The 13,765-nt window shown below is 46.2% G+C and overlaps 1 protein-coding gene across 1 annotated transcript; it reads left to right on the top strand.

Moving 5' to 3' along the window:
* Window positions 1-367: 367 nt before the first annotated feature.
* On the top strand, window positions 368-12,585 carry LAMP5 (lysosomal associated membrane protein family member 5). The gene is made up of 6 exons (XM_004593354.3): window positions 368-480; window positions 1,053-1,225; window positions 1,607-1,738; window positions 1,852-1,957; window positions 3,272-3,460; window positions 12,295-12,585. The coding sequence occupies exons 1-6, from the start codon at window positions 417-419 to the stop codon at window positions 12,471-12,473; spliced, it is 843 nt and encodes a 280-aa protein (XP_004593411.1). The 5' UTR covers window positions 368-416; the 3' UTR covers window positions 12,474-12,585.
* Window positions 12,586-13,765: the final 1,180 nt, after the last annotated feature.

Raw genomic sequence — 13,765 nt, 5'->3', positions numbered from 1 at the left:
GAAGCCAGGACTCCAGGGAGGTGGTAGCCCCAGGCGCGTAGTAACCATACCAGGTAGGAAGATGTAGTCTGTGGGCGCCGTTAAGTTTCTCAGGACAGACTGCAGAGAGAATCGAAGTGCCCCTTCATCCCATTGGTCCTCCGCACAAGCCGAGCCACCAGCACCGCTGCCGCGCGAGCCCACGGTCCTGTAGCAGTCTCTGGCCGCGCCGCCCTCTCCCTCCGCAGTGCACTGACTTCCCCGCCCGCCGCGGCTGGTACGCCGAGGCCCCGCCGCGCCCCGCACGCGCGCCCCTTCCTTCGGCCCGCCCTCCGCGCGCGCTCCAGCCCACTCCCGCGACGACTTTGAGGGATTCCCTCCCGGGCGGCCTCTGCAGCAGCAGCACCGCCGGCTTCGTTCGCTGCGCCCCCGCCAGCATGGAGCTCCGAGCCAGGGCCCTCCTGGGCGGCCACACACTTGGAGTTCTCCTGGTGCTGTTCCGTGAGTAGCGGTCGGCGGGAATACGCTCTTGGCGGAGGATGGAAGCGGCGCGGGGGAAACCTCTGGCGCCTCCCTGTTTTGCAGATTATTTTTCCTTCCCTCTTTATTCCAAGGAATCTGGCGAGGGTCTGGAGGGGAGTAGGGTAGGAATGAGGGCTGGAGGGGGGAGGGGAAGACCTTTCTAGCGGGTGGCAGGAATTCCCTGGAGAGCCGCACACTTGTGTGGCACACCCTAACCCCAGCGCCAGGCTGGCTTCCCGAGGTCAGAACTGGCAGGAATCAATGAGGGTAGAATTCTAAGGTGTAGGTGAGATAAGTCAGCCGCATTGCAAATTGGTGATTATTATTATTAAACCTCTTTCTATTGTGCATTAACAGCAGTGGGATCGAGTTTGGGAGCGCTGGGTCAGACAAGTGGGTCTCCGCGCGCGCAGCCGCGAGCGGGGAACTTTGTCACCCCAACCCGCAGACGCCCGCAAAGCTCCGGGTGTGGGAGACGCGTGGGCTCGCCTGAGCCCTGCGCTGATGACGGGATTCCCTCCCCGCCCCACCCCGGCTTGTTTGTTCTGCAGATACGTCTACTCGGATCGTGGCCGAACAAGAAGTGGAGAATCTCTCAGGCCTTTCCACTAACCCTGAAAAAGATATATTTGTGGTGCGGGAAAATGGGACGACGTGTCTCATGGCAGAGTTTGCAGCCAAATTTATTGTACCTTATGATGTGTGGGCCAGCAATTACGTAGATGTAAGGAACCTTTCCGTGCCGCTAGCTTGCTCCTAAGGGCTCCAGGGCGGAGGGCACCGCCCCGGAGTCTCAGCGAAGACCTGGGTCACCCGCCTTTCCCTCCAACACCCCAGCAGGCTGTTCCCGAATGCTGCATGGGGGTTCCGGCTTGCAACGCCTTCTGCTCGCCCTGCCTGCTTTCCAAGTAATCGTCCCCTTTCTCTACTTCCCTTCCGGCGGGGTCTGCACGTTGAGTATATAACAGCATGTGCCCAGACTTGAGAGCGCGCGTCCAAGCGTGCACCCCAGAGTTGAGACGTGCAGCCCTTCACAGTGGCCCCCTCATCCGGGGAGGGGGTGGGGCGGGCGCGCTGAGAGGGCGCGGGGCATCTGTGTTCCCAGCTGATCACAGAGCAGGCAGACATCGCGCTGACCCGGGGAGCCGAGGTGCAGGGTCACTGTGGCCACAACGAGTCGGAGCTGCAGGTGTTCTGGGTGGATCGCGCATACACGCTCAAATTGCTCTTTGTGAAGGTAACTGGAAGGCGGCCCCGGCTCTCTCGGGAGGGTTTGGCCATGGGTACTCCCTGAGTTTCTGGGACCCCAGGAGCAGTGGAAGGGTGGCTGACACTACAACTCTCCTGCAGGAAAGTCACAACACGTCCAAGGGTCCCGAGGCCACGTGGAGGCTGAGCAAGGTGCAGTTCGTCTACGATTCCTCTGAGAAAACCCACTTCAAGGACGCCGTTAGCGGTGAGTGCAACCCCGCAGGGCTAGGGAGGAGCCGCTGGCGGCAGCCCTGGTGCAGCCCGGAGCTCGGTCGGGCGTGGAGGACGTATTTTTGGAAAACCAGCAAGCTTTTGTGTTCCCAGTACCTGTGGGCCCTGGGTTGTACTCCGGCGAAGGAGGCAGAAGTACCTGGAGTCCTCTGGCTTGTGTTACTGCACAAGGGACCCGGACCGAGGGCCAGCCAGTTGGTGAGACCCTGGCTGAGACATCCCTTGAGGGTGTGTGGTCCCCTGGCTACTGGACGGCGACCTCTCCCCATTTGGGCTTCAAAGGAGCGAGGAGGACAGCTTAGTTTGTCTGTTCCTGAGCAACCCAGCTCCTGTTTTGTTTTTTCTGCCTTAGGACTGCAGGGGCCATGACTTGCCCTTGTGGGAGTGGAACGCCTGCGTTCCAGCGCAGGGTGGCAGCTGGCTCAAACCGGCTTTCCAGTCCCCACTAGCAACCCCTTCAGAGTATATTTTCTGTGCCTTATATTTTTTGTGCCCATCACAGCAAGCAACTCACCCAGATTGTTCAAAAGCAGTGGCCAAAGAAGGACATTCATCTACAAAGTAACAATGCACTTTCTTTCTCTCTCTCTCTCTCTCCCTCTCTCTCTTTCTTGCAAGCACCATCACAGGCCACGTTTACATTTAATTTATGAAGTGCCTACTTCACTCACTATGCGGTCCTCCCTCACTCAGGTAGCAGAATTGAGATTTCTATCATCCTTCTTTGTTGCTGCAGAAAAAAAGGCAGGCTCTCCTCTTTTCATCAAAATTCACATTCAGACATTCCCCCCACTTAAATTAGACTAAAAATTTAAATTTAAAAGGGCGGGGATGGAGTACAAATGTAAGCCACAGAAAGAGAAAAGGTATGTGGACGTCCAAAGGGTTTGCCTGTGGACAGGACATTCACCTGGAGTACCAGGGATTGGCTAAGCTTTGTGAGGCAACATCAGAGGGACCCAGGGAGGGACATGTAAAACCACATCAGTATCCTTGCTACGTCCCTGCCATCTCCAACCTAAGGTTTTGCTCAAAGGAGTTGATTTGTTCAATATCATTCCCTTCTTGCATGAAGAAATTCCAAATTGATGTCTAGTGAGTGCTGTGAGAAGATGGAGGTGTTTGTCCTTGGTTGTCTTTGGTGGCCTTTGGTGGTCTTGGCATGGGAACATGGGGTAGGACGTAAGCATCTGGGAGGCAAAAAACAACTCTCCGGCACACCGGGTTACAACAATGAGATTTTCTGCCAAAAAGAGGGCTCTAATCCTTCCTTCGTCTTTTGTTGCAGCTGGGAAGCACACAGCCAACTCGCATCACCTCTCTGCCTTGGTCACCCCAGCTGGGAAATCCTATGAGTGTCAAGCCCAGCAAACCATCTCTCTGGCCTCCAGTGACCCCCAGAAAACAGTCACTATGATCTTGTCCGCAGTGCACATCCAACCCTTTGACATCATCTCGGATTTTGTCTTCAGCGAAGGTGAATTGGTAATCGGTGGTGGAGAGAGCAGGGAGGTGGTGGGAAGGGGAATGAAGAGCTGCCCAGAGGATGGATGGGCAGAGGAACCTGTCAGGATCACGCTAGCTTACACTCCAGGCTGAAGTGACGCTGCCTGCCCTGACTTTCCCAGGATGAAAAGGAGAGTGAGCGGAGCTCATATCCGCCTTTGTTCACGAATCTTTCTTTTTCCCTTCCTCCTTCCAGTCTTCAGCCCTTCCCATTCCTTCTCCCCTTTCTCTTCTTTCTCCCTCCACAATTACCCAATGTCCATTCTTACTAGACTTGGGCAAGTTGCAAAAGTGTGAATTTACTTCATGCCCTACTCCTGGGAGTGTGGGAAAAGTGGATTAAATTCATTTATTCTTTCCTTCTCCTCATATAGAGAAGCTTATTAAAGCGACTTGACATTCTGCTGTTCCTAATGGTCTGAAAATGGGAAGAGGTTCTGATCCCTTTGTGCATGCCTTCCTATGGCTGGGGATCCTGGCTTGCAGGCAACTCTTCCAGATCATCGGGGCAGTCGGCAGCCTCCACCCGGGTCACACATGATCACACTGCAGGGGCTCCAGCTTTCATGAAACACATCTTCTACTCATCCTATGAGAAAAAAGAAAATGCACCCCCTGTTACTCCACTCCATGATTGTGCAAAAAGGATAGAGGTTTCCTAACTGTCCCTGAGAGAAGGGCCTGATTCCTGCTCATCTTTGTATTTTTGGCACCAAGTACACTACTTGGCACATGGCAGATGTCAGTTGATGTTGGATTCAATGAGGAGAGATTTACTCAAGTAGGGCCACATTTAGTTATTCACTTTAATATGCTTTCTACTGAATTATTCATGTTAATATATTTTCTACAAACTTCAAACTGTATTCCAAACGTCAAGATCTTCATATTAAAAATAATCATCTTAATTATGGATACGGTTTTAAAAGGTAATAGTCAATTTACTTCTCAAACTGAAATTATTCAATATAATTAGACATGTAATTAATTATTGACCATGAGTTTATTATGAGAATATTAAGGCATGTAGTACCGTAAGTGCTTTTGAGTTTAAAGGTATTCTAAATATTCATGAATGACTTCTTGTTTTTTTTACTGCTCAGTTGCTAAACTAGGTACTTCGTTACTTCTCTATTACTCTTTTTCTGGGACTATAGCACTGATACTGTAGTTGCTGTTCACATAGTTTCCTGCCACAAGCTTATCCTAACCCAGTGGGGGCCATTTCTCAGTTACTGCCTATGCTGGTCTTCAAACAGAAATCAAATCAGACAGCCTGGTAAAATGACGTACCAAATAAAGCTCCAACGAAACACCAGAACTACTTTCCTAAAGATCAGTGATATTGATTACATGTAATTAATGCGATCTTATTTGAGAAAGCAATTTCTAAATGGCACTTAAGGTCCTCAATGGGGAAGAAGGCTGGGTACCTTGGAGAGTTCTGAGCTTGCATGACTGCTTAGATGCAGATGCAACTAACGCAAGCTAATTCCACTTGTCTCACCCAGGCTTTCCTGGCTAATAGCAAGGATGTTCTCCTTCATGCGGTGCCCCGGGCTTGGGCTGCTGGGAGGAGACAGCCTCATTCAGAGCCATTCATTGGATCAGTGTGTCTTTGTGTGGCAGGGTTTCTTTTGTTCCTGGCTCCTCCCATCTGTGACTCTGAGCACCTGCCCCCTCCTTCCACTGTGTTTCCTAAGAGCTGTTATATTCATTTATTGGAACCTGCGATTTTCTTTTGGATATCTTTTCAGGACCCAACAGTGGGGCTTTGCCCTCAGACAAGGATCTAGTGTGTTGCCTTTGTGAGTGCTTGTGGGAAAGGGATAGCAATCTGGTCATACATTTACACAGGCACTATATGACTTTGGATGTGTGTGTGTGGGTGGGTGGATGTACATGTATTTGGCTGAGTCTTTTGTGTGACTGCATGGCTGTCCAGTGGCCATAATCCACCACTGTGAAAGGATTTCCCATGAAGAGCCTGCTGTCTCCGTAAGGGAGTCCTAACTGGCTTTGCTCACATCTTCCTAGTTAGTACACATTATGAGCAAAATAAGGAAAGACCAGTGAATTGCATTAGTGGGCACAATGGGGGCTGAAACAGTCTGTGAGTGTTAATGTCTTCATTACACACGTCTGTCTGGTGCATTAGGCTTGGCTACTGCACTGGTCCCCAGGTGAAAGTGTCTCTGCTCATAGTCTTCCAGTGCTGTTTGCACAGGCGTCTTCAGCTGCAGTGTGCACGATTGTGGTGATATTGGCTCTGGAGTCAGTTTCAGTGGATCAGGCAGTGGGTTTCAAGATGCTGTGTTCTAGTAAGGTTCTGAGTAATGCTGCAGTCCGTGAACTACCGCTAGCATGGGTGGTGGTATGTGAAGGATAGAAGCAGCAGCAACATGCAAGCCTTATTCAAAGGTGTCTGGACAGGACTACATAGAAACGGAAAATCCGTATAGCATGATGTGCACCTAAGGAGACGTGGAACTCAACCACTGCTATCCAAAAGCGGAAAAGGGAGAGTGAAGCCTTAAGAGAGAAGGCGTTGGCAAGGGGATGCTTAAATGTAGAAGCTGCTGTTTACCAGCCAGGCGGTGTCAGCGGGTTGCTAGCTTCTGCTGGCCATAAAACTATGGGGCTCTAACTTACCACTGATCGACTTCAATTTTGGTGAGGCTTCAAGGTATTTGCAAGGTAGGAATTCTCTAAATGTTTAAAAGTGTGTTTATTCAACCTGTTTTAAAAATAATTACATGTGTAAACTTTTGAGTTGTATTTCAGTAGGCTTTTGAGCTGATAGATTTTTGCCTGTGGTGGACATTCACAACCTATAGTTCATTGCACTGAGGCTGTCTGTGGCTCATTTCTATGCCAAATATGAAGGGTGTGCAGTTTGTGGAAATGGACTTTGAAGTTAAATTTATTTTGGTGCAAAATATTTGAAAGTCGTGCCTATGAGGATTCTTCAATTTCTAATGGGAAATGTATATTATGATAAATCTATGCATAGATTTCAGAATCTTTTGCATCAATATAAACTTGACTTTTAATTCTATTTTCCATGAACTTTTCTAATAACCCTAATACAAAGTGTGTAGCAACCAACACTTGCAGTTCAAGGTGCCAAGTCTCTCAGTTGGGGTTAATGCACTTGTCACTGCACAGCCGATTCACAGGGAGTCCCTTTGGGCCTAACAAGTTCTCTGGCAGTGAGTATTTGAAAGGCTTGAGTTAAAAGAAACTTTTATGTATAACATAGAACAATATAATAGAACACAAAGACTGTCATTTGTTCTCTTTTATTTATTTATTTAAAAAATGTATTTATTTTTTATTGAAAAGTCAGATATACAGAGAGGAAGCTCTTCCATCCACTGATTCACTCCCCAAACAGCCATAATGGCTGGAGCTGAGCCGATCCATAGCCAGGAGCCCAGAATCTTCCGGGTCTCCCACATGGGTGCAGGGACCCAAGGCTTTGGGCCATCTTTGACTGCTTTTCCAGGCCACAGCAGGAAGCTGGATGGGAAACAGGGCTGATGGGATTAGAACTGACACTCATATTGCATCCGGTGTGTGCAAGGTGAGGACTTTAGCTATTAGGCTACAGCACCGGGCCCTGTTCTCTTTTATTAAAGATTCAGGCTTAACAGGTGTTTTAAGGACTCCACCTAGAGGTTGATCCCTGTGTTCAGTTTCCAAGGGGGAGAACAAACCCAAGAGAAGGGTGTGAAGATTTCTTTTTACAATGGAACAAGTGAAATTGCTTAGTGAGGGCTGTGCTCTGGCATCCTGCCTTGGGCGTCACACCTGTGTTCTTAGCCTCTTGGAGTCCCTACATTCATGAGTGTTTTATTATGAATTTTAAGGGGTTGATGGGGAGGTACCACCTGAACTTTGCCTTACCCAGGCCTATGGGAGATTATGGTTTAGTGGAAACGGGCCATCACCTGCTGTCTCTTGGAGTGTGTGTTAGCAGCAGAAAGCTGGAAGCAGAAACAGAGCCAAAACCCAAACCTTGGCGCCCTGACTTGGGATGAGGGTATCCCAAATGGCATCTTAACCCCTGCACCAGATGACTGCTGCCTTTCTGGGGTTTCCAACATCCATTGGAATATGTGGAAATGGTGGATACAAGGAAGAGAATGGTCTGCAGCCATGTCCACTGTATACAAGTAGTGGAATATGTGAACTTTCTCTGGGTTTCTTTGCCTTTGGGTTCAAGTGAGCAGACAGCTTGCCTCTTGGCCCTTCTGCCAACCCAGCGCTGTTCATTTGAGTGCAATGAGGGCCTCTTGTGGTTTGTCTGAGGGAGTTAGTAAAACTTTAGGATGCTGTGGTCACCAAGGAAAATGAGATAAGCACGCATTCAACAACAGCCTAAGCTGCTCCGTGGATACAGTGGATGCACCAGGTTTATGGTGTAGAGAACCTTGGTAGGCTATTGAAAGTGAACTACAAATTAACTCTGCAGTATGTGATCTTATGGATGCTTATTGCCTTTTCCAAACATAGTCCACTTACCTTGGGCCTCAGGCATGTGTATCCTAGAGTTAAGACACAGGGACCCCATATCCATTGCATCTGAAGCAAGACATGGTCTGACCCAAGCCAAGGGACTCTTTTCTTCTTGGTAGAAATCTTCCATAATCAATTTTTTGTATTCCTTTTATTGCATAGGATTTAAATTGGGAGTGAAGTGGAGTCCACAGAACTTGTGGAGAAAATCAAGTTCTATAAATTCCAGAGAGAAAATTGGCATCTTTATTTTTGCTCAGCTCTAATATTTAGCCCTTTCTGATTACAAATATAGGTAGCAGACAGCAGTTCTTATGAACTTGTCACCAATAGAAAAGAGAAATTTTTATCTTCGGTTCGGTGTGATAGCTTAGTGTCTAAGTCCTTGCCTTGCATCCACTGGGATCTCATATGGGCACCAGTTCACAGCTTGGCTGCTCCACTTCCCATCCAGCTCCCTGCTTGCATCCTGGAAAAGCAGTCAAGGACGGCCCAAGGCTTGGGACCCTGCACCCGTGTGGGAGACCTGGAGGAAGCTCCTGGCTCTTGGGTTCGGATTGGCTCAGCTTTGCCCATTCTGGCCACTTGGCGAGTAAACTAAGGGACCAGAAGATTTTTCTTTCTGTATCTCCTGCTCTCTCTAAATCTGGCTTTCCAATAAAAAATAACTAAAAAAAAGAGAGAAGTTTTTCTCTCATTAGTTTATGCTGATCTTGCAAAATATCATTTATGCATCTTATCAGTTTTCAGTCATGGCCAAGATACATATGCATTAGTAAAGAAATACACCTATTGCTTTATCTGAAATTATTTTAAAATATTTTGGTATTTTGAAACTGACTGATATCAGTTTCCTTTGTGAAGATTCATATTTTATTTTGTACATTTGTAAGTAACATTTTGAAGAGGCAGTCATAGTTTCTTCATCACTGCCACAAAATATTATGACATGTACTTTAGTGGATCATGAGAATCATTATTTTGAGTGAAGTAAAATAGAATACAGCATGCATTATTAAGCAAAGAAAGCAAGAATAGCTTGGTTGTGAAACTTGTGTTTTAGTGACATGTTCATACATTGGGTCAAAGATGCCATGCTGTGGTTTTGTTAAGGGGCATAAACATTGCCTTAAATCTGGGGCTATGAATATCCTTCTTTGAAGGGTTTGTAACATTATTCTAAAATCCTAAATCCTTGAGGCTAGTTTTTTGTTTGCTTTTAAATTTCAGGATATTTTAGACTTTGGGAACATGGCAGACAGCATAGTCAACATGCTGTGTAAAACACCATGGCAGTCAAGGCAGCCCCCTGTAAGGTATCTGCAGTGACAAATGTGAATCTTCATGCTAATGAATGAATGAGAACTACAAGCAGCAACTTGAGTCAGATTTTGCTGCTGAATGAGTTTGATAAGGATTGCTTTTGGTTTCTAGAGCTTTGTGAATCCTGAGACGGTGCAAGGGATAATGGTCTCGGGAATACTTGTTTTTTTTTTTTTTTTTTTTTTTTGAAAAACAAAACAAAACAAACAAAAAAAACTGTTGCTTGAAAAGAGAGAGAGGAGGAGAGTGGAACCTCCCATTTGCTGAATAATTCCCCCAAAGGCCCCAACAGGTGAAGCTAGACTAGGCCAAATCCAGGAGCCTTCCCATGGGATCTGGTCTTCTGCATTGGTGGGAAAAGCTTGAGTACTTGAGCCATTTGCTGCCTCCCCTGGGCACATCAGCAGGAATGTGGAGCAGAAACTGAGCTGCCAGGACTCAAACCAGCACTCAGATATGCATCGTAATGCCAGCTCCTCCCGCTCCCCACTTCTTTTTTGTCACTTGCCTGGTGAGGATTGGTGAGGATAGGGACTGGTAGTTTTCATAATTCTTGACATCAGCTTAACATGAGCATTTTTAGAAGACTTTTTTTTAGTATCGTATGTATGTATATTTACATCCATGTTGTTTAGCACAGGCTTTTTCACAAAAGTTAGCAGAAATGAACAGTAATAGTTAAAGTATATCCTCCCGCCTTCTTTCTCCGGAGTATATTTCCTCTTTCATCTTTCCTAAAGCATAGATATGAGATGCTATTCCTTACACTCAAACTGATGTCCATGTAGGGCTAATTCTTGTGGTCTTTAAGCTCCAGTGGCTTCCAGAATAAGTACATATAAGACTTACACTGTAGGGATTCTAACCTTATGGCTAACAATCAGAGAAAGGTTACAGGTGCCAGACACTCTACTATACTCGGCCTGTATCATTGTAACTGATGCTCACAACCTACTCTGCAAAGGAGATGGCATCCCTGTTTTACAGAAAATCAAGACTCAGCTACAGCAAGTGATTTGCAGAAAGCAAACAGAAGACCTAGTTTTTAAGCCCATTTTTTCCATTTCCCTAAATGTTCCAGTATATCTGCTCCTGTAGTGTGATAGTCTGATTCCACGGGGCCCATTCAAAGTTTATCTGCACCTCTATTGCAATAGCTGTTTCTAGCTATTTATTTGCTTATCTGTTGGTAGAGGACTTCACAAATTGGCCAGTGTAGCTGGGTGGCCTAGATTCTTCCCCAGTTACTTCCACTCTTTCCAAAGCTCTTCACGTCTGCCCATCTCCTTGTTCTGAGTGCTTGGAGTTGTGGCCACCTAAGCTTGTTCTGCAAGGGTTTAACAATCTGAAGGTCAAGAACTAGCAATAATGCAAGTCTTCCAGGCAATTTCCTAACTAAGCTATTCAGTTTCATTAACTTCCACCCTACTCCCAGGGGGAAATTCCTCAGCCTCTTTGTGACTCAGTTTTCTTATGTTTAAAATGGTTCTAACAATGCTATCTTTCTGAAGGGGTTATTATAGGGATTCATGTTATAATCTTTATGCTTAGAGCTACACATTGATTAAGAAACCAAGAATATTATGGGTTGTGTGTGGTCAGGTTAAACCTTAGCCTGCAACATTGGTCTCTTATGGGATCTGGTTTGAGACCTAGCTACTCTACCTCCGATACAGCTTCCCATTAATGGCTTGGGAAAACAGCAGTGGACGGTCCAAGACCTTGGGTACCTGCACTCACATGGGAGACCTGGAAGAAGCTCGAGGCTCCTGGCTTCACATCAGCCCAGCTCTGGCTGTTTCAGCCATTTTAGGGAGTAAACCAGCAGATAGAAGATCTGTCTCGCCTTTTTTCTGTAATTCTGCCTTCAAATAAAAATAGATAAATCTTAAAAATACAAGGAAAAAAACCAGAAACGTAAAGTGAACAGCTTCTTCAAAGCTGTACATTTGTATGAAAATCTCCCTTAATTGTTGCTAGAGAGGAAAGGCTTCTGGGATTTAAGGTTCATTCCCTTTCTTCCTGCAAGATGAGAAGTAGAATTGTCTGCAGAGGGATCCTGGAGGAATCTGACATATAGTAGGTGCTTAAGAAGTGTTTGCTGGTCCATCTTGTCTTAAAGCTTGGTGTCCGCATTGTTAAAAGGACAAGTCCAATGTATAGAGCTCAATGCAATTGCCGGTTTTAATTAGGATTAGTGCATCACTCCCCACTAGGACATTTGAGAGTTCCAGGCACGCCCTAATTGTTGCCAACATTATTTTCCCCCAGTCTTTTCGAAAAGTGTTTATTTGTGAATAGTTCTCCATACATATGTACATTACACTTTCATTTTAAAAAAATTAGAAATTGATAGGACAATTTATAATGTTTGTATCTAGCACTAGAATAAATCTGGATATTTTGTTGACATCTACCAGGGATCTGCTAGTTAAATGTTGCTGTCTTTCGTTTATGCATGCTTATTTTACACTATTTAGAATTTTGTATGTTTATTTTGTAATATTTAGAAATATTACATAGACAGTGGGATTTTAAAAAAGAAACAGTATTTATTTGAGAGGCAGAGGGAGAGGGGAGAGGAAGATGAAGAGAGAGATCCCATTTGCTGGCTCATACCCCAAAATGTGTGGGGTTGGACCAAGCCAAGGTCATGAGCCTGAAACTCAATCCAGGTCTCCCAGTTGGGTGGCAGAGACCCAACAACCTGAGCCACTACTTGCTGCCTCCTAGGGTAAACTTTAACAAAGCTCGAAACAAAAATTCAGGCATATTCCAATACAACATCTTAAAATCTAAGCCAAATATCTGCTCTGGAAGGTAATATTTCTGGGGGAAAAAATTCCAGCTAAAGTTCCCTGGAGAAGTTTTTCCATCTCCTTTTTCATTTTAATTTTGGTTGGTTGGAGGACTTGGAATGTTTGGACAAGAACTTACAGATTTTCTTTTCTCTCCTTTCAGAGCACAAATGTCCAGTGGATGAGCGGGAACAACTGGAAGAAACGTTACCCTTGGTTTTGGGGCTGATCTTGGGCCTTGTCATTGTGGTTACGCTGGTGATTTATCACATCCACCACAAAATGACTGCCAACCAGGTGCAAATCCCGAGGGACCGGTCCCAGTACAAGCACATGGGCTAGGGCCCATTCTGCAAGCCTTCTCCTCCAGTGGATCAGGTTAAAACACATGAGCACTTTTCACCTTTACACAGGATACACCAACATAGCTACAATGAAACAGGCCTGGGTATTCGAGTCTTGCTTGGCCTGCATCCATGCTTTAGCCCAGGGAGGGGAGGGGACAGCCAAATTTGATGCCTGTGGAGGTCTGGCTTTCACTCTTCCAGAGTACAATACATGTTGCTTGGAGGAGCATCTGGGCCTGAAGTTCAACGACTGAACACTGGACACACACTTCTTTTGGGAATAAACCCCTTTGGGTGGAGGGGCTGTTTTTCTCCCTTGGACACAGCTGGCTTGCCCTCTACTGTTGTCAATGCACACACAATACAACCTCATGCTCCCTGCAGCAAGACCCCTGAACGTGACCCATGCTTCTGGCTGGCGTTCTGCATGTCTAGTGATTGTCTTGGGAATGTTTCACTGCTACCTGCACCCAGTGACTTTGCAGCACAAGAACTCGTTCAATGTAACTATGCAGAGTTTTGGGATGTATCATAAGTCAGGCCCAAGTAAGGGAACCTGAAGATTCAATCCCTGTGAGTTTGTTTTTCAAAATGAATTAAAATCCACTACTCTCTGGCCTGTGGCAGCTTTCTTGAAACAAGAAAACAAAATTGAAATGCTTTTGTTGGCATCCAGGGTAAGAAGGGGGTAAAGACGATCATGGATTTTTCATGGTTCCAAGAGGAAATAACAGATGGGATAGGGCCACAAAAGGGGAAGATGGCCTTTCCAGGCTAAAAGGCATGGAGTTATTTTGGTCAATGTAATTTTTAAAAAAATATTTATTCTTATTTTTGTTGGAAAGTCAGATATACAGAGAGGAGGAGAGACAGAGGAAAAATCTTCCGTCCTATGATTCACTCCCCAATCAGCTGCAACGGCTGGAGCTGAGCCAATCTGAAGTCAGGAGCCAGGAGCTTCTTCTGGGTCTCCCACACGGGTGCAGAGTCCCAAAGCTTTGGGCCATCCTCAACTGCTTCCCCAGGCCAAAAGCTGGATGGGAAACCAGGATGCTGGGATTAGAACTGGCGCCCATATGGGATCCCAGGTGTGCAAGGCAAGGTCCTTAATCACTATGCTATCGTACCGGGCCCAGTCAATGTAGTTTTATTTATGTTTAAAATTTATTTTAGGAGACAGAGAGACAGACAAATAAAAAGAGATCTCCCATCCACTGGATCACCCCACCCACACCCAGATCCAAAAAAGCCTGGGTTGGCTAGACTGAGTGCAAGAGCCAAGACTGA

The sequence above is a fragment of the Ochotona princeps genome, chromosome 22 (genome assembly GCF_030435755.1).
Source record: "Ochotona princeps isolate mOchPri1 chromosome 22, mOchPri1.hap1, whole genome shotgun sequence".
Lineage (NCBI taxonomy): Eukaryota > Metazoa > Chordata > Mammalia > Lagomorpha > Ochotonidae > Ochotona > Ochotona princeps.
Note: the sequence above shows the minus strand (reverse complement) of the source record. Positions and strands in the feature narration are given on the sequence as shown.

What these genes read in the sequence shown, in the direction of transcription:
- LAMP5 (XM_004593354.3), top strand. Translation starts at nt 417, where the DNA reads ATGGAGCTCCGAGCCAGGGCCCTCCTGGGCGGCCACACACTTGGAGTT. An exon ending in AGTTCTCCTGGTGCTGTTCC is followed by an intron (nt 481 to 1,052) that starts GTGAGTAGCGGT and finishes TTTGTTCTGCAG; the next exon opens with ATACGTCTACTCGGATCGTG. An exon ending in GGATTTTGTCTTCAGCGAAG is followed by an intron (nt 3,461 to 12,294) that starts GTGAATTGGTAA and finishes CTCTCCTTTCAG; the next exon opens with AGCACAAATGTCCAGTGGAT.